Source organism: Hippopotamus amphibius, chromosome 7 (genome assembly GCF_030028045.1).
Source record: "Hippopotamus amphibius kiboko isolate mHipAmp2 chromosome 7, mHipAmp2.hap2, whole genome shotgun sequence".
NCBI classification, from domain to species: domain Eukaryota; kingdom Metazoa; phylum Chordata; class Mammalia; order Artiodactyla; family Hippopotamidae; genus Hippopotamus; species Hippopotamus amphibius.
The window spans coordinates 87,745,015-87,766,418 of record NC_080192.1 but is presented as its reverse complement, the minus strand read 5'-3'; the positions used below and the strand labels follow the sequence as shown (position 1 = coordinate 87,766,418).

Sequence of the window (21,404 nt, the reverse complement as noted above, 5' to 3'; positions counted from 1 at the left end):
TGAGTCCTTGATGACATCACTGAACAACGAAATTAATACAGCAACTCACTGCCTCTGAGAAAAATAAAACCTATTTATTTTAACCACTCTGTCTAAGGTTTTCTGTTTCTACCTGTCATAGAAAGCATTTCTGACTGACAAATGCACACTCCACTTGTACGTTAGACTAAGAAGAGTTTGCAGATAAGATGAAAAAATAGTTTTAAAAAACAACATAAAAAGGAAACGGTTGAAAACTGCATTTTTTTGAAGTCTTTGAACTAATCAGGCATTCTTTGGCATGTATTAAATGCATGTCTGCCTTGTATCCCCCTCTAGACTGCAAACTTCCAGGTGGCATGGGATCTTCTTTTTCTACACATGGGCCTAGGCACTTTTGGGTGTTCAAATGAGCATGCTGACAGACTCTTACTTCTAGACGTCTTACAAATTATTTCACTTAGGTATTCTTTGACTCCATTAGGACCAAAACCCCGCAGACCTAAAACTTTTTTTTCCCACAGAAATGAAAATGCAGGTAAAATAAATAAGCAAAGAGATGGTTTACTGTCTTACGTTCACATTCTCTGACATCCAAGTTAAACTGTTGTAATGCTCCCAAGGTGAGTTGCCTCACTTCAGCTTCCAGCAAAAGTTGCATCAAGGACGTGGCTAAATGCTTGCAAGCTGACATACATGCTGTCTGGGCCACCTTTCCCTGAAATACAAGAATGTAAATCATAAGGCTGATTGATTAAAATGAAATTCCAACAAAAATTAAAATCACTTATTTTTCAAATAGGAATTTCTTTAAAGGTTTTCTCCATCATGATAACCCTTGCATTCGAATAACTTTGAAATTAATAGCACCTGATGGTAAACATCTGGAGTATTAGCTCCATCAATCATGTCACTATAACACTCAGCTGAAATTCATAAAGCCCAGCTATTCATGCATGAAGTGCTTTTTTCCTAAATCAACAATAGATAAACAGTATTCAAAATCTTAATTACACTGAAAGGAATGTTTCCACAGAGAGTAAATATCAAAAAGTCCCTTCCAAGATTACCATAATTCCTAAAAAGCAAATGTAAACAATTTTTAACTTATCTAGAAACCAAAGGGTTTACTACTTTATGATTTAACACATATAAAATGAAAAAAATGGTTTAAAACAAAAAGGTTTTCTGAAAAAAATAATTAAAAGGATAAATTTGGTTTTCTAAAAAAAATAAACACTGAGGTTTATGAACACAGACTCTAAGCTAATTTTTAAAATACTGATATTAAAATTAGTATCTTATGATCTTCTTTAAAAGATTCACTTTACACTAGTGAATTATATCTTAGTCTCAGGTCTAAGTTATACATCATGGAAGATATACCCATTTTTTCCCCAGATATATATCCATTTTATTTCTGTTTATTTATTTATTTATCATCTAGTCTGCAAAACAGGATAAGTTTAAAAAAGTGAGTCCTCATATTAGTCAATAGATCCTTCTTTTTTGAAATTATGAAACGTTGTCATACAGAAAGATATGTAGAACATTTATGTCCTACACAGATATGCAGAACACTACAAAGATATGCAGAACACCTATGTTATACGATAAACACTTATGTATACACCAAACATTACAAATATAGTTAAAGCCCCTATATGACCTCCTTAAACCATTTTATTCCCTCTCCCCAGAGGTGACCAATTCTTGTGTCAGGTATACCATTTGTATTATAGAAATACTATATGACAAGTACATAACAAGAAACGATATATTGTATTATTTTATGTATTTGATATTTTTTATAAAATTACACAGGATGTCCTTCTACAACTTGCTTTTTTGGTTCAATGTTATGAATGTGAATGTTTTTAAATGAAATACATGTGTTGTAGTTTATTCCTTTAATTATTCCACAGTATTCCATTTTAGGAGTATACTACAATTTATTTGTCCATTCTTCTGTTGTTGGAGGTTTAGGCTGTTTTTTTTCCTTTTTCTTTTTCCTTTTGCTATTATAAAAAGAGTAGGTCATACAGTAATATTGGTCTTCATGAAAATGCCAGATTCTGACTATAGTTTATATATACGTGTGTATATATATATATACACACACACACTTTTTTTTTCATATTGGGCCAGGGCCTTCCACAAAAGTAGCAGGCTTTAAATGGAAAAAATATAACAAATAATACCACAATGAATTTTTAAATTTGCATGCCTTTTTATATACTTTGGATAATTCCTTAAGATTATTTCTCAAATCTACTGGAATGAGGGGTATTAATATATTGTAATTCATAATGCACATGTGTATGTATGAAGCGGAACATAGGTAGAAGACAGATTTCCAAATATCTAACTATAAACTGCTTTGCCTATGGTATGTTCTGATTTACAATGTCCCTAGATATTTCTGAGAGTACCACTTAATTGCATAATCACCAGCCCTGAGTATTATTACAAATTTTTCTACTAATTAAACAAGAGATACTTTATGGTTTTTATGTCTTTGATTACTTTGTGAGATTGACTATCTTCTAAATTTTTATTTGACTAAAATTATTTTATAGAATAAAAATAACAGTGATAAGCAATGACCTACTATATTACACATTCTAAAAATGTTCCTCTTCTATATGGTTCTGTTTGTATGTTCTGAAGACCCACACTCTGTGGGTGATTTAAGGCCACAAATGGAAATATTTAAGTTAGGCAATACCATAGAGGCCAAGTCAGAACGAAGCAATGGAAGCATAAAGAATTCTAAAGAAAAAAAAAATCCACATTAAATGGCATGCTTTCAACTAAACCCACTGGAGACGTGGAACAGGTATCACCAAGGAGCCACAGAACTCAACGTAATTGTCAGGCTATATCCCATGTGAACAATCAGAGGGTGCAGATCAAAGCTGTGAGAAGCCCCATGGCTTTTCAACAATGAGAGTGGGAGTGCAGTGAAGAAATGAGGATAGATTAAGGCAGATGTCCAGAGACAACACTACACATCAGAAGGCAGAGAAAAGGGAAAGAAACTACTGTCTCTTAGACACTGCTATATGCCCAAGATGTGCTAATAGGCAGCTGACATGTTATTTCACTTAATTCTCACAATCACCTCAAGAAGTTGGCATTATTCCTTTCTTATAGATGAATAAACTAAGGTTCTCCATGCGGTTAAGAAATTTAGAAAAACGCATACAGCTCTTTGTTACTTCCATCCAATCCTAAATCTGTTATCTTTCCTGCAAATCATCACCTAAAAAGCAACAGTAAATCTTACACAGTCTTATACTGGAACAGCTGGGCAAAAACAGATCCAGATAACAGGGTTAACAGGTTATCCAAGACAAAAACTAGGTCCAAACAGGTAAGAAAGTGGCAGTTCAGGAGTGAACTCTTCAAATACTGAGTATCTGCTGGGGCATGCTTTTTAACTTGTGGTCCAACATAACTATCTAGGCCAAGAGAGATACTTAAAGGTCCTAACAAAATGAACACGGAGATGTTGTAAAAATCAAAGAGCTAAAAGCCCAATTAAGCTGGAGGCTGAGAAGATAGCATTTGAAAGGCTTGTCTCCAGTGGCCAAAACAGATTGCCAAGGACAAGCAAAGCTGGCCTAATAAAATGAAAATAAGATCGCTCACAGTCAGAAAGTCCCAAGTTTGAATTTTTACCTCCACAATCATTAGAATGTAATTTAGGGTAAGTTAGTTGACACTTCAGACTCATCCTTCATCTCAAAGTATTAAACAGCTTATTAACTTTAACATGAAACTAGTCCATATCAATATATATCAATCAATAGAGCCAAAAGCACTTATACATAATCATATGTTATACTACCCTAACATACTGAGTTACTTAACTGTCCTCCAATCACTTTCCACCCTACTTCTCCTCAAGCTAATTCTTTATTTCCAAACACAGTGATAATTGCAGAAATGTATATTTTCATTGTTAAATATTTTCCTAATTCTAGAAAGCATTTTGGAGCTTTGTTAATTCACAGTCTGCTATCCATTTTCTTTTTCACTTCTGGTTTCCGTTACTACCACGGTATGCATGGATTTTCTAAGGATAAACAGAGATTCAGGCAATAACAATCAACACACTAAGCAACAAAAATTGGTGGTTTCACCCTCTTCATTAAGTAATCTTATTATGAAGCAGTTTCTTTCTAGGTACAAACTGCCAATCTCTAGAACAGGGTAAGAATTTGGAACATAATAAAACCTAAACTGACCAAAATCTAAATGACCAAAACTGCCTTTGGATACCTCCAGGGACAGTTTCAAATCAGCGATAATCACAACTAGTTTCTATCTTATGAAGCTATGATACACTCAGTGTACGTTGTACACTGTCTCTACTACACACGAAATAGAATGCCAGACAAGGTGAAAAATGACCTAAGTATTATCATCATATTTTGAACATATGAGGAACCTGGGATGCAGGGAGATTTGAGTCACAAGGTCTTACAACTAGCTCTCTAGGCCACATCATACTGCCTCTAGATGCAGCTACAGTAGTTCCATATTCCAAGACAGCCAATAAATATCAACTAAATGAACTGAAAATCAACCATCAAAGCACTTAAATACTTCATACTACTTCTCAATCCAGTTAAAATACCTTTTAAAAAAAAGTTTTTGGAAGGAAGACGAGTACATTGGTGAGAAAATGCATGTTGTTAATTCAAAGTCAGGCTTATGACCATAATGAGAACCATCAATGGGTATGAGTCAAGATCTATGAAAATATTTTTTTGATTTTCGTCATGTAGCTCTTTGGTAATCAAATCAACTCACTTACTTCAAAAATATATCCAGATTCATATTCTCTAATTTGAATTATTCCATCTACCTCCTATTCTCTATTTATGATCTTACTTGTATCATAAACCTTTGCACTAGATGATTTACTGCACTGTCATTTCATGCATCTACATTTCCTTGAAAAGTACATGATTTGCAAGGAGAGAAACTATGGCATTTTTATTTTGGTATATCTAAATGAAGCAGACTTCTAGACTGCAGAGTAGGTATACACCGCCGCCCAACTTTATGCCTTGGAGGCAACTCATTTTCTTCTACAAAAAGGGAGATATCATGCATTGTTTCTTACACAAAGATACAATTAAACACAATTAAGACAAATGTGTAGGAATCTCACAAATTCCTTCCTCAAAGAAATACGGATACGGAAAGCTCAGTATTCATTACTTTCAATTACTACATACTTCAATTACACAATACTAAGTGCTATGTCATAGTACTAAATACAAGTGAGCAGAGGTGAAGAGCTCAGAGAAAACATTATCACCCTCAATGTCACCAAAAACTCTACCACCATCACCAGAGCAGCTGTTTCCATTTATTGAGCATTGACTATGTGCCAAATGTTCTGAAACTATTTTCTCACATAATTCTCACAAGAACCCCATAAGGTATTTAACCCTCTATTTATAGATAAGGACAGAGAGGTTAAGCCATCTGAATATACCTTGTAAGTTATGGACCCAGGATGTGAATCCAGCCTTGTCAAACTCCAAAGACTCTTAACAATCATTTGATCCTGCCTCCCAGTAAAACGCCTTGTGGTAGTTGCTACATCATCTTTCTGTTGCTTTGTGACTTTGGGTAAGGGAATGATGAAGACAAGAAGAAAACATTTTTTTTTAACCTCCCTCCTCCATCTAAAGCAGCATCACAAGAATGCTGGATTCACAGCAGATATTTAGAATGGACTCCAACCACAGCTGTCTGTCAACCTACTGGCATCAGATCTGAGTTCCAGATCATCAAGAATCTTAACTAAATGACCTTAAGTGGTCAAAGCTGAATTTCTCTTTCTCTGGATAATCTTAATAAGTTTCAAAGTAAGGAACGCTTAAAGAGAGCCAGGAACTATTCTGTGAAAGAGAGCTGTCTTTTCACACCAACTTTGTCTTCTGCTTTCTGAGTAAAGATCCCGTGCTTACATTTTGGTGTGCCAAATTTTATCTTTCCTTAGTTATTTAATGAGTTATTTCACCATGAAATAGAGAAAAGTTCAGACACAGAAACTGATCTCGCAAGGCAAGTAAGAACTACTCAGAGTAAAGTAAAGCCACCTTATAAATTGCTCTTTTTTCCAGTGTACATATACCTCTAATTCCTTAACATTCTACCCTGACCATTACCGTAGACAGTTTCTTCTGTGTGCCCCTTCCTTCACTGAACAAAGAAGCTGTCTTGTTCCTTTTACCTCAATATCCCATAGCTATGGGTGAGATCACTTCAATTCCAGAGCACTAAGCCTCCTATATACTTAGGATGGACATTCAATAAGCCACATTCAGAGGATAGAGTTCTGGATCTTCCCATAAGTTCCTGTTATCTGGGACCCATGCTTGGAACCTTGGTTCCCATGTGCTACAGAAACCCTATGACAAAGTCTTTCTTACTTTATCTTTACACCAAAACCACCTTAAAAATAACATATCCTCTCCAAGCAGATTTTCCCACAACTGTATCCATGTCTTGGGAAGGATTACAATCCTATTTAAAGAACATTCTTAAATTCTATTAGAGAATCTATACAAATATCCACTCATTAAAAGATTTACAAATCCCTATTTTAGACAGACAAATGTTCCCTAACAGCTAAAGAAAATGAAACACACAGATGATAGTTAAAACATCCTGTGCAAGATACGTGGTATTACTTAATGACATTAGTAGAGCCTACAATGAGATGGTGAACCTCTAATAAATCAAAAATAAGAAAAAACATAACAAAAAGCAAATAAGGAAAACAATCCCTACTTAATTTATCATGAAAAACTCAAGAAGTTTGAGGTAAAAAGCATAGTCAAAAGAAAACTGGGAGTATATACTCAGGATGTAGACAGAAGGAGGTGTCAGAGACAGGATATAACAGATGCCGTAAACATGGTTCTCAGACTTATCCACTTGTTTCACTTTCTTATTCTCAGTCATTTTCAAGAAACGCAAGAAGTCTTTTTAAAAACACTTTTTGCTATGCATGCTTTTATTGAGATATAATTACAAACAGTACATATGGAGAGATTTAAGAATATACAGTTTGATGACCTTTACATATGTAAAAACTTATAAAACTGCCATCCAGATCAAGATATGAAATATTTCCATAAACTTGAAAGTTCCTAATGACCCTTTCAAATCAGTAGATCCACCCACACCATGAGGTAACTTTTCTGACTTACAGCCCCATAGATTTGTTTTGCCTGTTTCTGAACTTCATATAAAAAGAACCCTAAAGTACTGTCCTCTTTTATACCTTAGCTTCTTTTGCTCAGCTTGTTTTTGAGATTCACCCATGTGGTTGCATGTACCCATAGTTTGTTCCTTTTTTATTGCTGAGGAGTATGACTAAATCACAATTTGTTTATTCATTTTTTCCTATTGATTTCTATTTGTGTTATTTCTACCTGGGTACTATTATGAATAGTCTTTAAGTGGAACTATTTGTTTTCTTGGAAAAATACCTAGGAGTGAAACTGCTGGATCATAGAGTAGTTGTATGCTTAATTTTATTACAAACTGCCAAAGTTTTCCAGAGTGACTGTACTATTTCATATTCCCACCAGCAATGTTTGAGAGTTGTTCCATATCTTTTGCGATACTTGGTATTGTAAGTCTTTTTAATTCCTGCTAGTCTACCAGAGTATAGTGGTATCTTATTGCAGTTTCAATTTATATTCCCTTATGAGTAATTCTGTTAAAAGCATATTTTCATGCCTATTGGTCAAATGGATACCCTTTCTTGTAAAGCACTTGTTCAAGTTTATTGTCTACGTTGGGGATGCGTGAAAGTGCGGACTCTAACATTTCCTTAGAGATTTGTACAAGCGTATTTTCTGGATGACTGCTTTGTCACATAGAGGTACTGCAAATATTCTCACATGTTCTGTGGCTTGCATTTTTGCTTCCTTAAAGGTGTTTTTTCATGATCAGAAATGTATAATTTTGATAAAGTACAATGTATCAACCTTTCTTTTCATGGCTAATGCCCTTTGTGACTTGTCTGAAGAATCTTTGCTTAAGTCAAAGTCTTGAAGATATTCTCATACATTTTTTAGACAATTTACCTGTTAGCTTTCACATTTAGCTCCATAATCCATCTTCATTTTTTAAATAAATAAATTTATTTATGTATTTATTGGCTGCATTGAGTCTTCATTGCTGCACAGGGGCTTTCTTTAGTTGCAGCGAGTGGGGGCTACGCTTCATTGCAGTGCGTGGGCTCCTCATTGTGGTGGCTTCTCTTGTTACAGAGCACAGGCTCTAGGCACATGGCTTCAGTAGTTGCGGCACATGGGCTCAATAGTTGTGGCTCACAGGCTCTAGAGCGCAGGCTCAATAGTTGCGGCACATGGGCTTAGTTGCTCCATGGCATGTGGGATCTTCCTGGACCAGGGATCGAACCCGTGTCCCCTGCATTAGCAGGTGGATTCTTAACCACTGAGCCACCTAGGAAGTCCCAATCCATCTTAATTTATAATGTGGGGTAGATGTCAAGATTCATTTTCTTTACGATTCAAATATTGGATTGCTTGAACACATCTATTGAGAAGACTCATCTTTCTCCCACTGAATTGCATAGGCACCACCTTTGTTGAAAATCAAGTGACCATATACGCGTGGATCTATTTTGAGACTCCCCATTCTAGTCCATTGATCTTTTTGTCTAATTTTATGCCAACACTTCACTGTCTTAATAGCCAAAGCTTTAGAGTAGATATAGAAACCAGGCAGCATAAAATTCTCCAACATTATTCTTCTTTTTCACAATAGTCTTAACTATTTTAAGTCCTTCGAATTTTCATATAAATCTTAGAATCAGCTTGTTAACATCTATACTCATTTCCCTCAAGATTGGTATAGCTAGTATGATTTTATATGAATATAAGAAATGTTAATTTATTATATATAAAGGATGACTTAGAGCATTAAGGTTTAATTCTCACCCAGAAGCCTGGTGAAGAGCTACCATAGAAGAGCTGCCATAGATTAGTTTTGGGAGAACTGACATTTTAACAATATTGAGTCCATAAACATAAGTAGACCTTTCCATTTAGTTAGACCTTTAATTTTGCTAACAACGTTTTGTAGTTTTGAGTGTACAAGTTTTGCACATATTTTGCTTATTACAAAGTACTTCCTGTTTTTTCATGCTATTTAAATTATATTCATTTTTTAATGTCAGATTCTAATTATTTCATTATCATTACATAGAAATAGAATTGCTTTTTGCCTAGTTACTTTGTATTCTGTGATCTTGGTAAACTATTAGTTTTAACATCTTTTTTTGCAGACCTCTTAGGATTTTCTACACAGACAACAGTGGGTTTTGTTTTTTGGGTTTTGGTGTTTTTTTTGTTTGTTGGTTGCTTTTATGCACTGCAAGTCTTCTCTGACTTTGTGGCTTGATTTTTTTTTCCACTTTGTATACTGTGTATTTTCTGATGCAGAAATTTTAATTTTTTATGTAGTCCAATTTGTAAGTCTTTTTCTTGTGGTTTCCTTATTTTTTCAAAAAACATTTTGTAAGAATAAAGAAAAACAGTGTTATCTTTTAAAAAGAGAAAAAAGTTTAACTCTTCCCCCTTTCAAGTAGCATGCTTTTTATTTCCTTTACTTGTCATACTGCACTAACTAGCTCCAATAGGATGCTGAAATGAAATGGTAAGAGCAAACATTTCTAAGCTTATTTTATGAAATCAACATTACTCAGATAGCAAAATCAAAGGCAAAGACAAAACAAGACCAGAAAACTATAGACCAGTATCTCACATAAACACACACAAAAAATTTAACATAATCAAATCCAGCATTATGTAAAAAGAGAAGATGATGCACTATGTCTGTATAAATATGTCTGTTATTGATTTCCAATTTATTTCTGTTGTAAATGGAAAAATAGTCAATATGATTTTACTCCTTTTGAATTTATTGAGACTTGTTTTATGGTCCAGAGTATGCTCTAGTTTAGTGAATGTTCCTGTTACACTGGAAGAAACAAGGCTGCTGTTTGTGGTGGACTGTCCTCTAAATGCTAATTAAGTCAAATTGTTTGATATTGCTGCTCAAGTCTTCAATATCCTTACTGGTATTCTATCTACTTGTTTTATCAGTTACTGAAGGAGTGTTAAAATAACTAATTGTAATTGCGAATTTCTCTATCTTTGCATTCCTCAGCTTTTTTTGTTCATGCATTTTAAAGATCCATTGCTGCCTGCAGACAATATCAACATTGTAATAATATATTCTTGATGAATTGGCCATTTTATCATTATGAAATGTCAATCTTTATCCTTAGACTATTCCTTCTTCTGTGATTTACTTTACTTGATATTAATAAAGAAACTCAACTTTACTATGATTATTGTTTGCATGGTATATCTTTATTCCTTCTTGTTACTTTTAACCTATCAGAATTTAAAGTGAGTTTCTTATAGGCAGAATATAGTTGAATAATTCCATTCATCCAGGATAATCAATCTCTGCCATTTATTGAGAGTGTTGTACAAAATAAATAACAGTATTGGCTGGATTTAAGTCTATTACCTTGATCTTAGTTTTCTTTTCATTCGATTTGCTCTCTCATTTTCCTATTTTTTGGCCTTCTTTTCAATTAATTGAATATTTTTATGAATCTATTTAGCTCCACCTTTGGCTTATTAGCTCCAGCTCCTTGTTTTATACATGTAGTGTTACTCTAGGCTTTATAATATGCATCGTTAACCCATCACAGTCTCTACCTTGCTGAATTTCTTTAAAGAGTGTTGACTTTTGCAGGAAACTGTCCCATTTCTTTTGTTTCAGTTTGAAATTTCAAGGCTTGTTGGCATGCACTTTTATGTAGGGATTAGAATCATCTTTTCTCTAGTTACTTCAGGCCCAGTATAAATGATACTTTAGATCCTCTACTAGCCACTCCTCTGGCAGCTTTACTGCGTGCTTTAGGAGTTCATTGGGGTGTTTCCCATCTTACAAGCTGGAACTTGAACATCTCCCTTTCTTATGTGAATTCTGGCAATTGTGCTCAGCTTCTGTGCCCTGGAAATTGTTTTTGGCCTGACCTCATGGATTTTTCACCCTATACATGAACAGTTAGTATTCAGCCAAGGCCTCAGGTGGATCCCAATGCTTGTCAAGCTTTCAAAATCTGTGGACTGATACAATTCTTCAAATAAAATGCTCAAGCATTATTTCTTTAAGTAGTGCTTCTGTACCATTTTCATTCTCTCCTCTCCTTTTGACACCCCAAAGAAATACGTTACACTTTTCAACTATGTTTCATCTCCCTTTCATGTTCCTTGCCATTTTTAAAATTAAAAATTTTATTTTTTTCTTTCTATGTGTTTACATTTAGTTTACTTTTTTAACAGATCTTTGAGTTTACTAATCTTGACTTCTGCTTTGTTGAGTCTGTTGCTAAACCCATTAATGCATTTTTAAAACTTCACCTAATGAGTTCTTCATTACAGATATTGTATTTTGCTATACTAGAATACACATTTTCTTCTTAACATCTGTATAAATAATCTTTTTTGGTATTTTGTCCATTCTTTCCTCTTTAACATATTCATCATAGTTATTTTGAAATCACTGTTTGCTAGTGTAAATATCTGGATTATCAATGATCTGCTTCTATTGACTGTTTTAACTTTTGATTATAGTTCAGTTTCTTTCCATTTATTATCATGTTAAGAAATTTTGTTTTATACGCCATATTGTAGATAAGATGTTATAGAGGCTCTAGATTATCTTATCTTCCTCAATAGATTTTTGAGTTTTGTTTAGGCAGGCAGTTAAATTATTAGTGGATCATCCTGATCTAGTCAAGCTTGTTTTAAAAGTTACAGTGATTTTGGTTTTGACCTTGTCTTTAAATCCTGCAAACATCTTTACTGATGTTTAAACTAAAAGGCCATAATCTTCATCAGGTCTCTCTGTAGGTCCAATCTGCAATGTCTCTGCTGTGCAACTTCTAGAATATTTGTTCCGCTATCAATATCTCAGCAACTGATATCTTCTAAAGCCCCATAGTGTGCCCTATTCATATGCAGCTTAGAAGCTGGCCAAGGACTGAAGGGGAATTTTATAAAGACATGGGTGGGGGTCCTTTTCCTGTATTTCTTTCTTATTTGATATCTTGTTTCTCTACAACCTATTTTTATTGGCATCCCAAGCACTGATTCATTCTTTTGACAATACTCTGATTTTATATTGTATCCAGTTTTTATAATTGTTTATGACTAGAGTATAAGTCTGACAGTAGCTACGGCATCACAACTAGAACACCAAAAGAACTTTCATTTACCAAGTTATATCAACCAGGAAAAAAAAACACAACTATAATAGCCATTTAAAGAATTTCTCTCTGGCCAATAATTTTACATGCCCTAGTCTTGATTTCTTTTATCAGCTTGGCAATCATTTTTGCCTTATAAAGAAAATGCATACATATATGTGTCTTTTGAACTCAAATTTACAATAAGGGATAATAAGTGTAGCCAATAATCAGTACATATCCAGTACAAAACAACAATACCACCACCAGCAAAAATCCTAACTTCTATGTTCTACTGCCACAGACCTAAACAGTGTCAGAGCAAAACAAAGAAAAGTATATAAAGGTAAATGGAGGAAGTATAGATATGAGGTTTAATGAAAATCAACATACACGTTAAATACAATGCCCTATAGCACTAACTTTAACTGCTGGTCTTGATTTCATCATCTGCAAAATAAGATTGTTATAATGGTTAAATAAAAATAATTCCTATGTAGTATTTACCACAGTACCTGTCTTATATTAAGTATACAGTAAATGTCATATGATTGTTATAATTTTTATTCCTATGATCCTGAACATGAAAAACAGTTGAAAAAGACATTGCTTAAAATGTAAGTATTTTATGAGTGCAAAATGTTTTACTAACCATTTACACCTTTTATAGAGTCATATGATTTTCTTCTTTTAAACCAAAAATTCTGTCATGCAAAAAAGTGAAAAGTGTACTTCCTATTCTGAAGCAAATCAAGGAGAACATGCAATTAAGTGCTAAATAGAGCAGAATAAACTCTAAATACTATATGATTTTAGAAGAAAAGGTTATGAGGCTAAAATAATCAGAGAAGGCTTCACAAAAGTGGTAGGATTTGCTGGGTGCCCCTCACTGCATCCTGACAACAACAACATGGAAATATTTAAGTGGCTTCCAATTTGAAATGAGGTAATATAAAGTACTCTACAAATAACAACAATTATTACTACACAAACCTCCATAGAATAAAAAGTCCTCATAATGAGAAATAAAAACTTTTTCTTTCCCTTTTCTCAACTCCTGTTCAGGTTAAAGGTCAACTTCAACAAGTCATCTCATTAACACAGAAATATCTTTAAGGGTATTCAGTCTTTGCCACGCTTGACATTTCACTGGAATGCAACCAAGATGCCAAAGAATCAGATTCAAATATTAATGAGCAAAAGGTCATGATGAGGTAATCTCTAAAGTTCTATTAGTTCCTGTTTTCTGGCCCTATCCAATTCCCTCTCCCTTTCTCCAGTTCTCTCTTACTACATACACATTTACAGTCACTGGCTTAGTTTCAAGATGTACCCTCTAAACTGTAATTTCATTTGAAGTGCATTTTAAGTGGCGGCCTCCCAGGTGCTGAATTCCCAATCCAAGAGTGATCTGCAGAAGTATAAAGTTAAAATAAAAAGAAGAGTGGGAATCAGCTAAAAACTACATCCAATTTTGATATTTAACTACTGGAACAAAAAAGAGGGGGAGAGAAAAAGAAAAATAGGAAAAATAAAAAAGAAACCCTCTCTTTCAAGCTTTCCAATAAGCTATTTAATAATGTGACAAAGCAGAGTGTATTAAAATATTAACCAAAGCTTCCAGGAAAACCTCTATAATCTCAATTGTTTATTCAAGACCTTTACAAATCTCATAAAAAATTAAGTGGGCTTGGAAAAAACACACCACAACCATAGGAGAAAGTTTACAAAACACAGTGCTACAGACGCCTGACTGTCTGCCAGCCAGTCGCTTTTAACTTCCACATACAGCTTATTACTCCGTTCCTAACTGGTCAATACCCTAAATAAGAGCATTTCTCCACCCAAACACCTCATTAGCCTGAGAGTTTCTTTTTTGCTTTTTTGAGCTAACATATCCTGTAGGTGCTTTGGTTCATTATTTTCTGCCAATAACAAATCTTTCATTTCAGAATATTTAAAACCTTAGGTTTCTCTGAGGGAAATAATTTAAGATTTTCTTTACAAGAATTTAATTAGCTCTGTAATTAATCTCACTATTGGGAGAACAGTGCATCAACCATCATACTCATTTTATGGTAAGTGGTAGTGAAAACACAACAGGACTAGAGTGGAAGTGAGACATAGATAAAGAGTAAAGACTTTGGTTCATATTAACTTAGGCTTAAATCCCGACCCTATCACTTAAGTGACCATTAGGAAAGTTGTTTAATCTTGGTTAGACTCAGCTTCCTCATCAGTAAAATGAATATAATGACACCAACCTTGCAGAAAACATATGCAATAAATGAGATAATATAATATAGAGCCCTGTACAGTGTCTGGCACATAGTAGAGGCTCAAGGAATGGTAGGAATATTTTATAATAAAGTAGGTACTACTATAAAGGTCATTTTGAGGAGCACTGCCTATAGTTCAAGGAAAATTTAAAGGGAAAATTTATTTGGGTCCCAAGCAGAATTAAGTATGCCACATTTCTTGGAAAGTGGTTATATAAAAATTCAACATACAAATTTTAATATGAGCTGGACTAAATCAACTTTCATACATGTTGCAGGAAATTGAGCATAAAGTGATACTATGTCTCAGGTTTGGGAAGATAAATGCTCTTAAACCATTTATATCTCAAGGAAACATGCTGCATATTCTTCCCATCCCTGTCTTTTTCCCTTCTGAATGGCCCCACAGAAGCTATAAAAGAGGAAACTTTTCATCACAGTGTATCTGTGTGAAAGCATCAAAATATGTTAACAATTAGAGAAGACGAAACCTGAAAGACTGCCTTGTTAATTAAGGAACTTACTATTAAAGAACTCATTAAAAGGCAATGAAACAAAATGGCTATTAAAATAAATACCCACTGAATAAAGGTTGCCTGGCTAACAGCCCCACAATATAGCTTTTCACAAACACTTCCAGTAGTAAAGACCCAGAGAAAGATGAAAAGCCACAATAATGCTAAAACCAAGATCGACAAACTCAGATGAAGTTATGTTAGGTAGAAAGGAGAAGCTGACTTAAGAAAAGCCTTCCTAGAAATTCAGAATATGAGACATTAAGCATTCTTGCAAATTCCTCTACCTTCTATCCTTTGCTCTCAGAGACCCTGAGCACTGCATAATATAGAACAAAGCAGCTGTTCCTCTTTATACTTTGCTATGCCTAGCCATTAAGTTAGAATGTGGTTCTCCCTATTCCTAGCGAGTCCCTCACCTACTACCTGCTGCCTGGTTACTTTCTTATTTAGTCTTGGCGATGGCATAAAGTTATGGTTGAAAAAAAACTGGTGGAATGGAATGTGATTTGAGAGGTTTAGTTCCTTGAGCAAAGTAAGAACAAGAACTGAAGGCTCTCTGCAACAGGACATGCTAGATGTTGATGATTCATTTTGTATTCCACAATTTCAGAAAATTTTCAGAGAACCAAACATTGGTGATAGGAAGAAGATGCCACCACTGAAAAAAAGAATATATGTGCAGAATATGTTAGTTGCTGACTCATTATCCATGCTCTCTTCTACCTTAACAAAATAATCCTTGGCTGTATAAAGAGTTAGGATAATTAATTGCTCAGCCTCTTATCAGCTGTGGAAGGCAAATGAATTAAAAGTAGAAATGTCTTCAAGAAGCCCTTTGGCCTGATCTTTCCTTTTTTCTGCTGTCTAAATGTGGATATGATAGCTAGAATTATAGCAGCTACCTTGGAAACTTGAGGAAAAAGTCAAGAGAAAGGCAATGACCTTAGCCCTGACATTCCTGAGCCTCTAAGCCATTATCATTTCTGGATTTGTTATTAAATGAGAAAATATGCTCTTAGGTATTCACACCACTGAAGTTGGTCAGCTGTTATTATTGATAACTTATAACCAAATGAAAGCCAGAAGAATCAGAAGACTGGATGAGAGATGTGCACACCATTATGCACATAAATAGCCTGGAGAAAAGGATAAAAGGCTACCTACTTACCTTGCTTTTTGACAAGTATACAGTGTGTAAAGGACTTCTACATCTGAGTTCAAGTAAGGAGGAAAGTAAAAAATTAGCATACAACCCAAGTAAAAATACTGCAAAACAAAGGAAAGGTACAAAATCTGTGATGGTTAATTTCATGTGTCAACTTGAATGGGTCATGGGCTGCCCAGATATTTGGTCAAACATTATACTGGATATGTCTGTAAGAGTATTTTTGGATGAGATTAATATTTAAATCAGTAGACTGAGTAAAACAGATTGCCCTCTCTATTGTGGGTGGGCCTCATTCAATCAATTTAAGGCCTGAGTAGAATAAAAATGCTCTCCACCTATAAGAGGGAATTTTTTCTGCCTAACTGCCTTGAGCGTGAACATCAGTCTTTCCAGCTCTCAGATTCAAACTGAATCGTGGCTCTTACTGGATCTTCAGCATGCCAGCTTTCAGTCAGGAACTTATACCAACTTCCTGAGTCTCAAGCTTGCCACAGCAAATTTTGGGACTCCCCAACCTCCATAACTGTATGACTATACTCCTCATAATAAATTTCTTAGATATATACACGCATATCTTATTGGTTTTATTTCTCTGGAGAATCCTGACTAATACAACATCCAAAAGACCAGGAGAATTATCAAGCCTCAGAAAATTGTATATTAGGGAATCAAAAAAAATTTCTTCAAAAAACTCTTTGGCATCACCAGCTAGGGTATAAAATAAACCATTTCCATTAAAAGAGAAGCATAAAACAATAAAGAGAAAATAATGTGAGGTGAAATGATAGCATAATAAATCAAAAAGTCAGTTAGAAGTATAAAGGGAGATGAGTAAGATATAGAGTTATTAAGAAAACCCAAAAGCACAGTAACTAGTTTAAGACCCAAATGAGAGGGAGTAAGTTTAGGATTTATGCTGTGAGAAATTACCCAAGTTATTTGGAAAACAAACATGAAACATTTTCCCAGAACTTAGAAAACTAGTATGAAGTTAAAAATCATAACAGAGAAGATGATCAATTTGAAGACAGAAGATTAGGTTAATGCCAGGTCAACTGATATTTGTAAAGGGGAGCCAAAAAAAACAAAAAACAAAAAAATTAAACACCAAGAATAATCAACAAATCAGAGGAAAACATTTACAAAATAAAAATAGTGCAAACATCCAGGCATAAAAGTTGGGTTGATAACCAAAGAACAAAATTAGAGTGCTCTACTGCAACACTAAAACCTAGATGGCAGTTAAACAAAATGTACAGAGTATTGAAAGGAAAAATGTAACATAAAAAATTTTTTAATCAAGCTAAAAGGGGAGAAGAAAACATTATGAACTACATAAGAAAGGCCTCATAAAATACGAAACAAATATCTTTACTTGAAGGTATACATTGTGAAAGCATAGGAGATAATTAAAAGTGAGATGTGTTTAATAACTGCCTTAAAACTAAATGTAAGTTTCTGTATTTACTGTTGAAAAAAAGACATATAACAGAGAAAACAATGCTGTAATAATAATACTCGATCTAAAACAACTGAATATATTTAAAAATATAGGAGAGGAAAAGTGAGAATAAAAATAAATAAATAAATAATCACTTATATTAATATGTCACAAATAAAATTTTGCATGCTTAATTCCAACACTTAGAGAGAGAACTACAAGTTGAAGAACACTTTGAAAAAAATTAAAGGACTTATGTCCTTCGAAGCTCTGGGGATTTGCAAAGCTAAAAATTATGACATATGAAGCAAAACAAAGGAAACAAAAGAAACATTAAAAAGAGAAAGAACAAAACAAAATAACAGTTATGGCCAAATAAACAGCACAATAATTGTATATTCTTTAAATTATCCTATTAAAAGACAAAGACGACAAAAAACTGACAAAACTGACAAAATAATGGGTGAAGGCATAAAAGAGAAAAGCAAATAAAAAGGGAGAGGTAGTAACATATTAATAATAGGTCAGTTCAAATTCAAGGCAAAAGTTATTAAACAAAAGAGTCATTTCCTATTAGCATTCTAAAACAAAGATCTGACTACCACAAGCCCTAATACAACATATATAGCATGAAAAGACATAAAAAAATTGTAGATAAAATACCCATAAATATGGGTAGCACAATGATAGTAAAAGATCTTAAAATATACTGAGACTGACGGATCAAGCACAAAAATTATAATAAGTGAGGTCTGAAGAATAATGGAACAGTATGGATTTAAAACTTTGTACATCATGGTCAGGAAATATGTCTTGTATTTGATAATTTTCAATGAAATCCTAAAGAATATTTCAGAACTATGCTTGAACAAGTACATAACCCCACAGCTAAACATAAACCTCAACTGTTTTGTCAGTTATAAAAAAGTAAATATCTAAATGGATCTTACATGTAAACCCAAAAAGTTGATTATAAATCTTCTAGAAAAAAAATGTAGGAGAAAAATTTCTAGAACTTGGAGTAGTAGATAAAAAGGCAAGGACTCATCATATATAAAACTGAAATAGAACTGGTATATATAAAATACCAGGATATATAAAATACTCATAACTTAATAATCAGAAAAATAAATTAATTTAAAATATAGGGAAGGAGGGTGGGAGGGTAAGAGAAACAGGTGAGGGAAATTAAGAGGTACAAACTTCTATTTACAAAACAAGCGACTCACAGGTATGAAATGTAGAGTATGGGGAATATAGTCAATAGTTATGTAATATATGATGACAGATGGTAACTTATGATGAGAGATGGTACAGATACATTTCAAAAATGACCACCAAAATGACCACCACATTTTGGTGGTCATTTTTGAAATGTATAGAAATATCAAATCATTATGTTACATACCAGTAACTAACAAAGTGTTGTTAAGTCAAGTACTCATCAAAAACAAATAAACTCATAGAAAAAGAGATCAGATTTGTGGATAAGGGTTATGGGGAGGGGGAACTGGATGAAGGTGGTCAAAAGGCACAGACTTCCAGTTATAAGATAAATAAGTACAAGGGATACAATGTACATGATAAATATAATTAACACTGCTATGTTACATATGAAAGTTGTTAAGAGTAAATCCTAAGAGTTCATATCAAAAGGAAAAATTTTTTTTTCTTTTATTTTGTAACTATATGAGATGATGGATGTTCATTAAACTTACTGTGGTAATCATTTCATGATTTATGTAAGTCAAATCATTACACTGTACACTTTAAACATACAGTGTTGTATGTCAATTATATATCAATAAAACTGGACAGAAATGAAATAAAATAAAATATAGGGGTAAAGATGTGAACAGGGACATGACAAAAGAAGATATATGAACAGCCAATGAGCACATGAAAAGTGCTCAGCATATTAGGTATTAGAGAAATGATAAAACCACAAGGAAATGCCAGTACATATTCATTAGGGTGACAAAAATTAACAGCAAAAAAAATGACAGTACCAAATGTTGATGGGAATTTTAAGCAACTGGAACTCTCATACATTGGTTTTGGGGACATAAAATTGTATAGCTACTTTCAAAAACCACTGTCAGTTTCTTAAAAAGTTAAAAACATACATTTACAAAATGACACAAATGCAAACTAAAATAAAATTGAATCCATGGATTAATTTCAACATCACAAAAACAGAGAAAAGCCAGACATGAGTCTCCAAATTCAATGCAATTAGAAATACACACAAATATTTATAAAGAATTTTTGTCAAAGTTACATCTGTATCTAACCATCTCTTTAAAGGAAATACAGAGCACACAGGAACATGTTAAGCAACATCACAGGAATGTATGATGGGAAATCTTATAAAACAAATAACTGAGTGGCAAAGCATTAAAAAAAGCTAGACTACCTACAGATAAAAAGAGATTTAAAGAGGCTTCATTGACAATGCCGCTTATATAAAACAAATCCTTCCATCAAGACCCACTGTAAAACTTGATAAAATAACAGAAACAAAGCAAAAGAAAAACAGCTGTTTGAAGGCATTAAAGAACAATCAAAAACATAAGAATTTAGGGAAACAAGAGGCAGAAGTTAAACATGAGGTGATGTGGAATGTCTCCAATGTTTCTTCCCCTCGAGGAATTTTCTTATTCCTAACACAGACCATGGAAGCTGAGAAGAGGAGCCTTTCAATAATATGGAGCTGAAGAATAATGGTGTTCAGTACCTCCTCTTCCCAACAAAGGCAGTCAAAATTAGGAAATAAAATGATGCTGGGGTAAAGTATATTGTAGAGAAATAAGAATATTGTTTATATTGTTTGCTTTTACTTACTCCTAAATGAAACAAGGGGTATGAAATAGAAACAAAAATCAGGAAGCACCTGCTAAGAGGTGAGAAAGTTAAGCAGAGTTTAAGCAGACTCACAAAGCTAGGCAGAAAATTAGAGATCACGTTCTATCAAGGAGGAAGGGCCACAGAAAACAGCCTAAAATTCAAGTTGAGATCCTAGCAGAGCTATGCGCTATGATTAAATGTAAAACAGGAATAGACCAAATTTTACAAAGCTTTAAGGGTATCTTGCTTTGCAGGGAGATTAAATGATCCAGAAGTTAAAAAAAAAATTATAGATGCTTTTCTGTATTCAATAGAAAAAAATCATCTGAGGTGACAAAAGACAGAAAAACATCAAGGAAGGGAGTGAGGCAAAACAAGATAAAAAATATGACTCAGGGACTTCCCTGGTGGCGTAGTGGTTAAGAATCCACCTGCCAATACAGGGGACACAGGTTCTATCCCTGGTCCAGGAAGATCGCATGTGCCATGGAGCAACTAAGCCTGTGTGCCACAGCTACTGAAGCCCATGTGCCTAGAGCCCATGCTCTGCAACAACAGAAGCCACCACAATGAGAAGCCTGCGCACCACAACAAAGACTAGCCCCCACTCACCGCAACTGAAGAAAGCCCATGCGTAGCAACAAAGACCCAATGCAGCCAAAAAAAAAAAAGAAAGAAGTGACTCAGTGGAAATAACTATACTTGAATTAAAAAATGTGATTCAAATACTGTAATTATCACACAAAATAATTTAATATGTTTACAAAATTGGTAACAAGATAGAGAATGTCACTAGAGACCTGAGATCTATAAATATAAAATCAATGAAATTCTACAA

General features: G+C 33.9%; 1 protein-coding gene across 13 annotated transcripts in view; it reads right to left on the bottom strand.

Moving 5' to 3' along the window:
• Positions 1–21,404, bottom strand: part of EXOC6B (exocyst complex component 6B) — a 648,544-nt gene that overhangs the window by 181,500 nt on the left and 445,640 nt on the right. For all 13 annotated transcript variants that reach the window (XR_009054872.1, XR_009054873.1, XM_057743615.1 and 10 more), the window contains one exon: positions 556–697. Coding sequence is in view for 11 of the 13 variants with exons in the window: in XM_057743615.1 (XP_057599598.1) it covers positions 556–697 (142 nt within the window). In the remaining 2 variants the exon portion in view is untranslated. The remainder of the gene's footprint in view (positions 1–555; positions 698–21,404) is intronic.